The sequence below is a fragment of the Nothobranchius furzeri genome, chromosome 10, assembly GCF_043380555.1.
Source record: "Nothobranchius furzeri strain GRZ-AD chromosome 10, NfurGRZ-RIMD1, whole genome shotgun sequence".
Classification (NCBI taxonomy): Eukaryota; Metazoa; Chordata; class Actinopteri; order Cyprinodontiformes; family Nothobranchiidae; genus Nothobranchius; species Nothobranchius furzeri.
This window is the reverse complement of record NC_091750.1, coordinates 38,675,658-38,689,670: the sequence shown is the minus strand read 5'-3', so window position 1 is coordinate 38,689,670 and position 14,013 is coordinate 38,675,658. Positions and strand designations below refer to the sequence as shown.

Sequence of the window (14,013 nt, the reverse complement as noted above, 5' to 3'; positions counted from 1 at the left end):
CATCAAATAAACACTTCTAACTGATCTGATGTCTGTTTAAAAGTCCAGTTTCGTTCCAGCCGTGATGCGTTCAAGAGCGTAGTTTTTCCCAAAGATTCCTCAGACCGCATCTTGTCTCGCTGAGTGGAGGTTCCTCGCCAACAGCAGCATCCACAAATGTGTCACAGTGGCTGGACCCCCACTTCACCCCTCGCCTCGGATTCCCTTCTCCCCAATAAGATGTCGAGCCACGGCGATGGTTTGTCGGGGAGAGCCGATGCCAGCGGACGTCTTACTCTCGGACTGTTTCGAGCGTGACTGGAAGGGAGCGGAGCGACAATGGACGAGGATACAAGGGGACAAATAAAATTCTGATTTTCTCTGCGTTTAGCGGGCTGACGCTAGCAGGCTAACTAGCCTTCGGTTCGGCGCTTGTTTTCACCTCTGGTCACCGACAGTGGAAGTTTTCTCCACCGAACAAACGCTGCAGAAAACCTTTTACACTGATGCTGAGACATGCTGGAGTCGCTTCTCTCGAGGATAAAAGCATCGTAGCGATTTAGCCTCCCACTGGCGACGCTAGTTAACCGTGAGCATCAGTAACCTTCATTTTTTTTCTTGTTTTTTTTCTCCTTGTTCTGCTGAACGATGCTGACAGAACCGGAGGCTTTCTAACGGGGAACCTGCTTGGACACTCACTCCATGAAGGTCATGATACTGGGAGAATGATAATGCTTGAAAAACAGGTAAGTAAGCAGCCATCGGGCTTATGTTTAAGTACACACCTGGGCTCATTTACATAAATCACAGGGGCATTACTGGAGCCCATCATGGGCATTAATGGGATCCATCAGGGGCGTTACTGGAGCCCATCGTGGGTGTTGCTGGGGACCATCAGGGACATTCCTAGGGACCATCAGGGGCGTTATCAGGGCCCATCAGAGGCGTTAATGGGATCCATCAGGGGCGTAACTAGGGCTCATCAAAGGCGTTACTGGGATCCATCGGGGCGTAACTAGGGCTCATCAAAGGCGTTACTGGGATCCATCACAGGCGTGACTGGGATCCATCAGGGGCGTTAATGGGATCCATCAGGGGCGTAACTAGGGCTCATCAAGGGCTCTATTGGGGCCCATCATGGGGGTTAATGGGATCCATCAGGGGCGTCACTAGGGCTCATCAAAGGCGTTACTGGGATCCATCGGGGCGTAACTAGGGCTCATCAAAGGCGTTACTGGGATCCATCACAGGCGTGACTGGGATCCATCAGGGGCGTTACTGGGATCCATCAGGGGTGTTAATGGGATCCATCAGGGGTGTTAATGGGATCCATTGGGGGTGTTAATGTGATCCATCAGGATCATTAATGGGATCAATCAGGGGCGTTAATGGGATCCATCAGGGGCGTTAATGGGATCTATCAGGGGCATTAATGGGATCCATCCGGGGCGATAATGGGATCCATCAGGGTCGTTAATGGGATCCATCAGGGTTGTTAATGGGATCCATCAGGGGCGTTAATGGGATCCATCAGAGGCGATAATGGGATCCATCAGGGTCGTTAATGGGATCCATCAGGGGTGTTAATGGCATCCATCAGGGGCGATAATGGGATCCATCAGGGGCGTTAATGGGATCTATCAGGGGTGATAATGGGATCCATCAGGGGCGATAATGGCATCCATCAGGGGCGATAATGGGATCCATCAGGGGCGTTAATGGGATCTATCAGGGGTGATAATCGGATCCATCAGGGGCGATAATGGGATCCATCAGGGTCGTTAATGGTATCTATCAGGGTCGTTAATGGGATCTATCAGGGGTGATAATGGGATCCATCAGGGGCGATAATGGGATCCATCAGGGTCGTTAATGGTGTCTATCAGGGTCGTTAATGGTATCTATCAGGGTCGTTAATGGGATCTATCAGGGGCGATAATGGGATCCATCAGGGTCGTTAATGGTATCTATCAGGGTCGTTAATGGGATCCATCAGGGGCGTTAATGGAATCTATCAGGGGTGTTAATGGGATCCATCGGGGCGATAATGGGATCCATCAGGGGCGTTAATGGGATCCATCAGGGGCGATAATGGGATCCATCAGGGGCGTTAATGGGATCCAGCAGGGGCGTTAATGGGATCCATCAGGGGCGATAATGGGGTCTATCAGGGGCGTTAATGGGATCCATCAGGGGAGTTAATGGGATCCATCAGGGGCGATAATGGGATCCATCAGGGGCGTTAATGGGATCCATCAGGGGCGATAATGGGATCCATCAGCGGCGTTAATGGGATCTATCAGGGGTGTTAATGGGATCTATCATGGGCGTTAATGGGATCTATCAGGGGCGTTAATGGTATCTATCAGGGGCGTTAATGGGATCCATCAGGGTCGTTAATGGGATCTATCAGGGGTGTTAATGGGATCTATCAGGGGCGTTAATGGGATCTATCAGGGGTGATAATGGGATCCATCAGGGGCGATAATGGGATCTATCAGGGGTGTTAATGGGATGTATCAGGGGCGTTAATGGGATCTATCAGGGGTGTTAATGGGATCTATCAGGGGTGTTAATGGGATCTATCAGGGGCGTTAATGAGATCCATCAGGGGCGATAATGGGATCTATCAGGGGTGTTAATGGGATATATCAGGGGCATTAATGGGATCCATCAGGGGCATTAATGGGATCCATCAGGGGCGTTAATGGGATCCATCAGGGGCGTTAATGGGATCTATCAGGGGTGATAATGGGATCTATCAGGGGCGTTAATGGGATCCATCAGGGGTGATAATGGGATCCATCAGGGGCGATAATGGGGCCCTGCACCTCAGCAGCAGCTTGAATTTGACTAAATTGCGTTTATTGTGGGTGAATTTGTGCCTCTCTCTGTTGTTTTTTAAATTAGCTAATAAGTAAAAAAAACATTATACAGTAAATAAATGCCCATTTCTGCTATTAAATGACACGTTCTGTTTTTGTAGCAATCATTTGTTTAGGACAAATCCAATTTTATTTGATCTACATTTCCCCATTGGCATATGCATTTCCCTAGCTCCTCATCCTCATCACACGTTTCGGTTTTAAGAGTCTAAAACAGAAACGCTTTGGGAACTTATTGGATGAAATAGTATTTATTTTTCTGTTTTTGATGGCTTAAAATAGTCTGAGCAGCAGACTGGAAGCTCTTTAGAAAATGTCCTTCATCTTATAACCTCCTAAGCTGAGGAGCTGGAGGGGTGTGGATGACCTGAGGATGATGATGATGATGATGATGATGATCCTTTACTCAGGGACCAGACGCCAGAGCTGACAAGTCCTTCGAGCTTCAGACTCACCAGACTGGTGACACGTCTCGGAGAAGAGTCTTCTTTAATTGAGCTGCTAGTTTATCTGATCGACCAGCTGTTGCGAATATTGACAAATCCATTTCATGATGGTTTAAGCACTTTTGCCTTCTGGTGAGCATGAGTGTGATGCGTTTGTGTGTGTGTGTGTGTGGGGGGGGGGGGGGGGGGGGGGGGGCTCTGTGATATTTTGAGATGTACTCAGCCCACTGCATGCTGGGATTTCAGCCACCTGTGAATCCGACTCATGAAATTACCAGGAAAAAGAGCCGAGACAAACGTAAAAGTCCTCATGGTTAGCTGCTGATTTACAGTGTACTGATTTTAGGACTTCTGTGTCATTTGTTCACATTTGAATCTCCGATATTTTACATTTATTTTGCTCGATGTGAGGAAACAGATTCTGATTTAATGAATAACAAAGATCAGGAACCTTTTATTGCTCTTTTGTTCCATTTTCTCTTAACATAATCTGAATACTTCATTTCTTGTTTTTGCAGCTTACTAAACTTAAAACTACTTAAAATGTAGATTATGAATTAAAATTCCGTATCTGTAAAGCAAAAATGTACAGTACAGCATTTCTGGCAAATATGCAGTGAACTTGAGTCTGCAGTTACTAGATGATTTGGTCTCGTGCAAGCTTAAGAACTGCATGTGTGCCGACAGCTTTTATCACCTTTACAGGTACAGGTACTCTAAGTCACGCCCATATACTTCTGCGCCATGGATCCCCAACTCTAATCCCGGGTGACTTGTGCCTTGGATCACACACATCTTTGACTCTGCTGCCAAGGAAGTGCTTAGTTTTGACAGGCAGCAAAATATATTTTAGGTTTTGTGTGAGAAGATGTAGCAGACTACAAATGTTCTCCTCACCAAATTGGTGTCAATCAAATAAGACGTGCAGAGGAAAAATGGCCGAGTTTAGCGAGCTACCAATCCTTCTTCCAGGACAACACAAGGAGCACTAAATGTGGATAAAAGCACTCTAAACCCAAGCCCCCACAATAGGGGGGGAAAGATTGAGGCCAACGCGGAAGTGACAACAATTGCAGTTCCACCCTCATCCACTAGGGGCTGGTGTCCGAAGCGAGCAAATCCTCATTGACTCCCATGTTAAAAATACTAATTTCACAGCAGAAATAAACATGTTTACAGCCTGGTACCAAAACATGTTTTTGGTTTAAATGATCTAGTTTACACTCATGACAACTCTGTGGGGGGTGAATTTATTTCTCACTCTTCTGTTTAAGTGTATTAAAAGCCTAAAATTCGGTATAATTAATGAGCATCAGACCCACGTGACCACAGAGCTAGCTCCGTGGAAAGGCCTCAGTAGAGCCTCGGTCTGGCCTGGAAACTGCTCCGGGATTTTGAGTCTCTCAACTTAGACCATTAGTTGTAGCGTTTGTGCGTTCTTATTTGGATATTATTTGTGCAATTGTTGGACAAAATGACTTGCTGTGGCATTAATTGCACTAACAGAGCGTCCAAGGAGTCTCCACTTCATTTTTTTCGGTAAGTAAAATTATGTTTATGTATTTTAGGTCACTGCCGAGCTTAGATTTTAACATGTACTGTTTAACCATGAAATTTAAATGTAATAGGGTAAAACCCAGTGCATTTAACATAATGCTGCACGTTAGAAAATGGGTTGGAATATAACATGTTGGTGGAGCTGGATTCCGACTATCGGCTTGTGGAGCTCTCGGGAGACCGATGTTTTCCATCCGTTTCTCCTCGCAGCTCGGCGCATCTCTGTCTGATCGCGGCTTCTGTCTGCTGCACGGGCTGCAGGCTTGTGGAGCTCTGGGATGGAAACCTTTCCACCCGGTTCTCCCCAGCGGCAGCTCTGTGCATCTCAGATCACAGCGGCACTTGTCTGCTGTGCGGCTGCCGGCTTGTGGAGCTCTCGGAGACCTCTGTGTTCCACCCGGTTTTACCCAGCGGTCAGCCCGGCGTATCTCTGACTCAGAAGCTCTGGTGTTGTGCACAGTTAACTCCGGTTGTAGCTAGGTTGCTACCTCTGTTAGCTTAGCTCCCACCTCCACGTTAGCTTTGGGTTAGCTTCAGGTTAGCTTGTAGCTAGTTCGACCGGGTGTCGTCAGTTGATCCCAGCCTTACAGCCCCACCCTCAGCTCCACCTCTCTTCCTTTTTGTGGAATTGTCTGGGCTTGACGGAACCTGTGACACGGTCAAAATGGCGGAGGTGGCCACCTCCAATTTTTCTTCAAAAATGTGTTATTGGAGTCTATGGAAACCCATTGTCCAATATTTATATGTCGATGTCTGAATCTGGTCATGTGGTCAGCAGGAGCTACGCTGGAGGAGATGTCATGTGACACGTCTGATTTGCAGTTGTTTTAATTACATAAATTTACAAGCTGACGAATCTTAAATTATGTGACAGTCAGAGCGGATATGAAAATAGCTTTCATAGCCCCGTTCGGGGACCTTTGAGCCAACTGAGAGGGGAGGAGCCACGTGGCGTTTTCACATCTGGCCCAGTCCAGTTCAGTCCAGGGTTTGTTCACACAGCGTTCTAGGGCAAGTGGGAATCTCCGAGCATATGGGCAGGGCTAAAGACGCGCAGATAAGTCTGTGGTGTCGGCCGTGAGCGGTGTTGCTTTTTGGAGAGTCTGACGCTGATATTGCTTCCTGCTCTCTCTCTCTCTCACTGAGACTGCTGTGTGCTCGTAACAACATTCCTTCTTGGTGCCGCCACGGCTGGAGCAGCGTCTCTGCTGACAGAGGAGATGTTTGCCTCAGCATCCAGAGTGATGATGACTCATGCATGTAGGAAGCCCCTGCTGTGAGTCGTGGAGGATGGCTGCTTATACTGAGCCAGGATCCTCTGGAGGTTTCTTCCTGTTAAAAGGGAGTTTTCCTCTCCACTGTCGCTGCATGCTTGCTTAGTATGAGGATTGCTGTGAAGACTCTGACACTAGTCAGTGACTCGATGCAACCTGCTGGGTTCCTTATATGGGAAACTTGTTACTGGTTGACTCAATGAACCGACCTGTATTGCAATGTTTACTGTGTGAAGTTCCTTGAGACGACTCTGGCCCTGATTTGGCGCTTTATGTATGTTTTTGAATTGAATTGAACTGAATTGATTTGCTGGCTGATTCTACCCACCAATCGGAGGCTCCCCCTAGTGGTAGGTGTGAATTTCAGCTGGCCAATCAGTCGGCAGTGGGTGTGTTGGGTCAGTTCAGTCCGAAATGGACCGCTGGGATAGGAGTCTGAAAAAAATGGTTGGCTGAGCACGTAAAACACACCAGCGACCCAGATGTGAACGCAATAAACCCTATCAGGGCGGGTCCAGATGTGAAGGCTCCCATATCTGACTGGTGCTCTAGGGTATTAACTAACTGGTTTTAGTCATTTTTATCCTTCGTGCCTTAAATGGATCTCACGACTCACCTTTAGGGGTTTTACATCAGATGTGTTTAGATGTAAAATATCTGAGTAAACTTTTGATCATTTCAAATATAATCCTGATAAATTTGACAGAGAGAGTTACTCAGCTTGAGTTCTGCCTCCAGATGTTAGGTTTGGGTCCTCTCTGTCTGAATCTAGCCGTGGTGCGTGCACCCTAAAGGATTTTTTGAATCATGTTCCTTTGTAATAATTGGAAAAATGATTTAAGGACCTTTCCCCTCGGTGGGGAAAGCTTGGTGTCACAGCAGCCATGACGCTCACTACAGGAGCAAAAACAGAGGAAAAAAAAACAAGAATAATGAATAATACTAATGAGAAATGCGTCACTTTGTCCTGGTTGGGGTTTTGTGTTTGGGATCGTTTTTAATTAGGTTTAAAAATGATCTTTTTCAAACCGAGGCTTTATTTCTGCGCTGTAATCCACTTCCTGGATTCACACGAACGTTTCAAAATGATACTGAAGGAGGTGATTGTGGGAATGTGCTGAAAACAGGAAAAAAGCTGATCAGAGCTTTGATTTTTAAAGAGAACATCTCGTGCTGCTTCAATCATCCAGTAAACATGGTGGACGTGTGTCAGAGGTCAGCGTTGGTTTGGGATTCTCCACGTGCCGCTTCCCTCTGCTCCATATTCTTCTCCAGCTTCCATATAAATCCTGTTTCCTGTCGCTGCTTTTATGATGTTTGTGTTTTTCAAACATTTATAACTGGGTTTCAGCTTTTGAGGAGGTTTCAGATACAGTCTCTGCTTCTTGGGGCTCGAGTTCAACAAAGTAAATCTGATGGAAAGAGTCTGATTCATCGTCCTCCAGAGTTTTATTCTTCAGTTTTTTTTTATTTGCTTTCACATGAAACTTTATCATGTAGTAATTTACAATAAAACACCTGTAAGCAGCTCTAGAACTCGTGTGTAGGATTGGGGCCACAAAGAAGGGCCCGGCCCGCGGGCCGCCTGTTGAGTGCCGTTCTTTTAGTGATTTCTCTGCCTGTTAATCACCTGCCGGTTGAAGTCAGGTGTGTTGAAGCAGGGTTAAAACTAAATCGTGCTGGTACCGGCCCTCCAGGACCAGAATTTAACCTGTTATTCAAACATCCCATTATCCTAAAATTCACTGTAGTTTTTCCCTAAATAATTTTCTGTGCACGTTTTTAAAGGATTACATGCGTCTTACTAACTGGTTGAGCTGCTAGTTTATTTTTCTGTTTCCACATACTGAGTTACAAAATGCTTATGCTGAAGCCAGCTGCTTGAGTTAAAGCCGCTGTAGCGGCTCTGCAGACAAGCTAGGTTTTAAACGCAAACACGATCAGCTGCGTTGTCGGAGAAAACAAGATGATGTCATCTAGATAAAATACACCGTGTTAGCCACCAGGTTTCATCTTTCGCTCATTCTTCTGCTCGTATAGAACCGTAGCGCGCTTTGTGGCTCGGCCCTCTGAACAGTCAGTCAAATGTTACACGCTGCTTTGATTAGTCAGCTTAGAGGAGGTCACCTCCTCCACTTGCACCGTCTCCTCCACTTGCACCGTCTCCTCCCATCAGCACCACCTCCTCTCCCTGCACCACCTCCTCCAGCTGCACCTCCATCAGCACCACCTCCTCTCCCTGCACCACCTCCCTCAGCTGCACCATCTCCTCCACTTGCACCATCTCCTCCAGCTGCACCACCTTCTCCATCAGCACCACCTCCTCCACTTGCACCATCTCCTCCAGCTGCACCACCTTCTCCTCCTGCACAACCTCTTCCACTTGCACCATCTCCTCCATCAGCACCACCTCTTCTCCCTGCACCACCTCCCTCAGCTGCACCTCCATCAGCACCACCTCCCTCAGCTGCACCTCCATCAGCACCACCTCCCTCAGCTGCACCTCCATCAGCACCACCTCCTCCAGCTGCACCTCCATCAGCACCACCTCCTCTCCCTGCACCATCTCCCTCAGCTGCACCACCTCCTCCAGCTGCACCACCCCCTTCACCTGCACCACTTCCTCCACTTGCACCATCTCCTCCAGCTGCACCAACTTCTCCTCCTGCACAACCTCTTCCACCTGCACCACCTCCTCCATCAGCACCACCTCCTCTCCCTGCACCACCTCCTCCAGCTGCACCTCCATCAGCACCACCTCCTCCTCCTGCACCACCTCCTCCAGCTGCACCTCCATCAGCACCACCTCCTCCTCCTGCACCACCTCCTCCACCTGCACATCTCCTCCAGCTGCACCACCTCCTCCTGCACAACCTCTTCCACCTGCACCATCTCCTCCAGCTGCACCACCTCCTCCTCCTGCACCACCTTCTCCATTTGCGCCTCCTCCTCCAGCTGCACCACCTCCTCCTCCTGCACCACCTTCTCCATTTGCACCTCCTCCTCCAGCTGTCCTGTTTGTGTCTGAGCCTACAGGAAGCAGACCTGCAGCTTTAAATCTGGCTTCCTGCTCTAGTGTATCTGTAGAAGGAGGAGGGGGGTGATCTTATGTAGCCCTCGCTATGAGGAGCTGGCTTTACCTCCTTGTTTCCATGACAACCAGTCTCCTACAGTATTCAGCCACGGGACGGCCTCTGCATCTGAAAACGGTTCCCAGTGGTGATTGAGAGCGGCTTGTTCTTTTTCTTCAGCTGCTGCTCCTCTTCCTTGTCTCTGTGGAGCAGCTTCAGCCGCTGCCTTAACCGTTAAACCTCCACGCCAGACATCTGAAATCGGCCTGTTTAAATTCCTCCAGAGCTTCCGCTTGAACTGGCTTCAATAATTAAACCGACATCCAGATACGTGTGAGCAACACCACGAGTGAGCAGCAGGAGAGCACACCAGACCCTCAGACAACCACAGAGGCTGTTTTTCTCTCTGGGTAAACGCTGTGTGACCCACATCAGCTGAGTCTGACCGGCATCTCGGGCCGTCGGGTTCTGGCTGCAGACGTGATGAAGGAACGAACCCCAAACATCTGGGAGTCTAGCTCTGATGGATCAAACAGCCGCCCAGCGTGATCTACTGTCTGTCTGGGTTCCTAACTTCATCCCAGCTGCTGAGATTTCTGTTCTTAAGAGGTTTTCGTCTCCAGAACTTTCATGCTGCTGTTTTTGGATCTTCAGTGATTTCATGGCAGGAAAGCAGCAGAGCAGCTGGAGGATTGGCTACCGTTCCCCGTGGGTAGGATTAGGGTTGGTTTGTATCTGTATTTAGGTTTCTGCAGACCTTTGGCCTTCAGCAACACTTCAATGACGAACCTCTGCGGTTTTGTAAGTGGAGCCTAAACCATTAATTGTGTTTTCCTTCAGCCCACCCGCACCTGTTCTGAGGTCAAACGGGTAAGAGAGCCAGCGAATTGATTCATGGAGATGATTTAATTCCTCCCAGTGCTTGTTTCTGGTCTGTAGTGCGAGTCAAACCTCTGAACAGACCTTTGACCCCATAAGGGTTTGCTTAGAGGCCTTTTCTTTAAACAGTTTGTGTCAACGGTAAAAGGAAGAAGCCCCGGGAACCCGTCACCATCGGCTCCTGTCTGAAAACTACAACCCAGTGATCGCTGGGTGAGAATTTCCCCAGGACAATAATGAAAGTGGAGGCAGATGCATACATCACTCAGCCTGCTCCATCTTTAATGGGCTCACACGGGCAGGCTGCCACGACCGGACCGGACCCGAAGAGAACCGGTCCCTCTCTCCTGATTAAATTTATGCAGCAGAAAGATTCAGACATGAACTCGGAGAACCTCTTGGCGTTCCTGCATCTCATATGTTCTGCAGCTCTTCCTGCTGGACACACGCCTGCAGACGTCATGCGGGTCTGACCAGCTCAGCGTGAGCGCCACGGAGACGAGGGAACGCCGCGATGGAGGTGGAGGGACAGCTGAGTGTGTGAGCTGTTGGGGGATTTCTCCAGAAGAAAGAAAGACGGCAGCACCTGCTTACAGTTAACGTGGCGGAGGAGGCGGAGGGGAGGGACAGACGAGAGGAAAAGGAAGAGGGTGGGCAAGTGAGAGAGAGAGAGAGAGCGAGAGGGTGGGGTGGTGGAGGTGTTCCTCTCCTCCCTCTCTGGTGAGAAGCAGAGGGAGCGGAGAGGGGAGTCCCTTCCTCCTCCTCTCCCTTTTTTATGCCTTTTTTTTTACTTTGTTTTTCTCACCGTGTGTGTGTCGTTTCCACGCCGTGGAGCTGGAAGTGTTCAGCATGGAAGCCAAGCCTCTGTTCAGTCTGCACAGAGCGCTCGCTCAGCCTGTCAAGATGTGCATGTTTGATTTCCCTGTCAGCATCCTGGACGACCTGGTGAGCTCCGACGCCACAGAGGGGTGCGTGTGTGTGTGTGTGTGTGTGTGTGTGTGTGTGTGTGTGTGTGTGTGTGTGTGTGTGTGTGTGTGCGTGCGTGCGTGCGTGCGTGCGTGCGTGTGTGTGTGTGTGTGTGTGTGTGTGTGTGTGTGTGACAGCCTGCAGAGGCTGTGAAACGCTGGCATGTTGGATCATGTCTTTTAATTCCACTGAGTTCTGAATTGGTTTCCTCTTTGGTCTGAAGTCTTCGGGGCATCGCCGAGGTCTGTTTGGGTTTTAGAAACGTTGGATTAATGTTCCGCTGGGTTCGAGGCGGGAACCTGCAGCTTTTGAGTCAAACATGTTTTTGTCCACGAGCGTGTTTTAGGGACGGTGGTGGCAGAGGCGTCGAGGGTCCGTCTCGTAACCAGAGGGTTGTGGGGCTGATTCCCGCTCAGTCTGTTGCAGTTGTTGTGTCCTTGGGCAAGAGACTAAATCCCATGTTGCCTTTTGGTGGTGGTTGGGAAAAACATATTTATCCGGAACTACCTGCTTCATGGACAGCTGTTTTGTTCTGAGTCATAAATATTTTCTTGAATTCTGATGAATTTGGAATATTTTGCTTCGGCTGAACTTGTGAGCGGTTTAGTGCTCTCGAGGGTGAACGGGAGCAGCACTCGTACTGATGGCCTTGTGGGTTAGGGTCAGACGTTTTGTTGTTAAGGTGGTAAAATAGGTTTATCATTAAACCAGAAGAGGGTTGTGAACGAAAGTTGCTTCGGGTTAACCAGCTGTTCCAGACCCTTCCGATGGCGTTTGCACGTTTATGAAGGGAGAACTTTTCGAACTAGCTGCAGACGTTCGCTCTACTTGATTTTTCAACCACTTTCTTCCCCGTTGCACCTGTCCCTGCCCGCCTCTTTCTTCCTCTCTGGATCTAACTGCCCACTTTGCCCGACTTGCTGAACACGTTTCTGTTAAAAGCGTCAGAAGGTGATTGGTTGTGGTGTGTTGACAGCTACAGGAGACCGACTAAGCGTGCACTTTTTTCACTGACGTTGTCCTTAAAAGCATGAAGTGGTGTGAAGCTTCGAGTGTTCTTTGGGCTTAGGTGAGGGAACGAGTCCATTTTCATTCGGCTCATTTCTGTTGATGTGAACTCAGTAAAACTCTGATTTGTTTGCATAAAGATCATAACCTAGGAATGTTTGATATTAATGTGTTTTATACTCAAAACATTCTTCCATAAAATCAAGAACAAAAAAAAACGTTTTGTTTTGGTGAGATGAAAATATGTAGGTCTTTTACCCTGAAATGGGCCAGACGATGGAGATGGAGAGCTTATCTGCTAACCTGCCCACGCCGGTCCTTGTTAGGGTTAACCTTCCCACCGTCACCAGTGGTGGCGCTCATGCTCAGGTTTAGCTGAAGATTTAATGAAAGTAAATTAAATCAGTCTTAAATCTGACCCGTTGCTTTTTTGGACCGTCAGAACCTTTTTGTGAGCTGGTGATTTCTAAATAAACAGACTTTTTCCCTTAGTCAGTGAATGCAGCTTTACAGGTCTGGTTCCCATAGAAACCATGTAATACTTCTGGGGCGACGGTGGCACAGGAGTTAAGTGCTCGGCCCGTAATCGGAAGGTTGCAGGTTCGAGCCCCGCTCAGTCTGTCGCTGTCGTTGTGTCCTTGGGCAAGACACTTAACCCACGTTGCCTGCTGGTGGTGGTCGGAGGGACCGGTGGCGCCAGTGCTCGGCAGCCTCGCCTCTGTCAGTGCGCCCCAGGGCAGCTGTGGCTACATCGTAGCTCATCCCCATCAGCGTGTGAATGTGGGTGTGAAAGGGTGAATGACTGATTGTGTTGTAAAGCGCCTTGGGGGGTCCCAGGACTCTAGAAGGCGCTATATCAAATACAGGCCATATACTTGTTCTTTCTGAAGTACCATCCGTCGTTCTGAGTTTCACACGCACGCTGAACGGGAAAATGTTCTCCGTCCCGTCTTCTTCTTCAACCGCAGAAAGGAAACAGACAAGAAAACGGTCAGGTCAGAAAAAAGCTGGGAAAATTAGTATTTGTGGCCCCGCCCACCTCGGCTTAGGCCCACCCATGGGAGGGCTGAACGATTTAAGCACGCAAAAAAGCGATTTTAGTTTGATGCACGATTTTCTTCCAGCCAGATCGGAATCAGAAGGTTTTATGGCCATTTGTGCGAGAATCACAACATTAGGAAATGACTGCGGTGCAAGAAAAAAATTAGAATAAAGACATAAGCCCAATGAAATGATAATAATATAGGGAGGCAATAATAAGAGAAGCAGCTACTTTATACGAGTCAGTGTAGATAATCAAGCTTCTGCACAACATTGACAATCTTCAGTAATATTTCCAAACATCGAACCATTTAACTTTGAATTACCGTAACTCTGCAACAGTTGAAGAAAGAAGAAGAAAATATAATTTTTATAGTTTGTGCCATCGGAGAAAATCAGAGAAGTTGCACCTTCAAGTCAACTTAGTGTTATTACGGTGAATCCCGTTCCACCGTTGCAGGAAGCCAGAGAATAGACGGGAACAGCATTAGCATCAGCTAGAGCAGAACCATGAAAGAACACCAACCAGGTGTGCAGCTCTTAACTGAACCTGGACTGTGAACTGAAGGTAAAATCTTCTACTTTTGGTTGTGCTGCTTTTTCTCAGATTCAGATTGAATTGAACCTCGTTGTGAATGTAGCTGACAAACAGTAGAGCTTTAGTTTAGCTGATCCATTGCAGCCGTGCTTGTTTACTATGATTTCTTTAGGATTTAAATGTCTTTAAACCAGTTATTATGACACAAATGTCACCTTTAGCCCGGTCCCACCCTGCTGAGGCTCTACATGAAGCCGTTTGGACCCAACTCTGAAAACCTCCTGGGATTTTTGTTCAATACATTGTTTTCCTTGGGAAAAACATCTGAGCCTGTTCCTGTTGAGTTCATATTAATTATCTGGTGGTAAC

At 48.1% G+C, this 14,013-nt stretch overlaps 2 protein-coding genes across 3 annotated transcripts in view; both read left to right on the top strand.

The window, feature by feature from the left end:
• Nucleotides 1-556: 556 nt before the first annotated feature.
• Nucleotides 557-14,013, top strand: part of ralgds (ral guanine nucleotide dissociation stimulator) — a 41,289-nt gene continuing 27,832 nt past the window's right edge. Inside the window, exon 1 of one of the 2 annotated variants that reach the window (XM_070555622.1) lies at nucleotides 557-725. In XM_070555622.1, coding sequence (XP_070411723.1) covers nucleotides 705-725 — 21 coding nt within the window. In that variant the 5' untranslated portion in view covers nucleotides 557-704. Of the gene's footprint in view, nucleotides 726-10,724; nucleotides 11,037-14,013 lie in introns of those variants that run through there. The other variant, XM_015960261.3, reaches the window with a different exon arrangement.
• Nucleotides 7,337-9,383, top strand: LOC139072141 (uncharacterized). The gene is made up of 3 exons (XM_070555412.1): nucleotides 7,337-7,547; nucleotides 7,689-7,783; nucleotides 8,259-9,383. The coding sequence occupies exons 1-3, from the start codon at nucleotides 7,337-7,339 to the stop codon at nucleotides 9,243-9,245; spliced, it is 1,293 nt and encodes a 430-aa protein (XP_070411513.1). The 3' UTR covers nucleotides 9,246-9,383.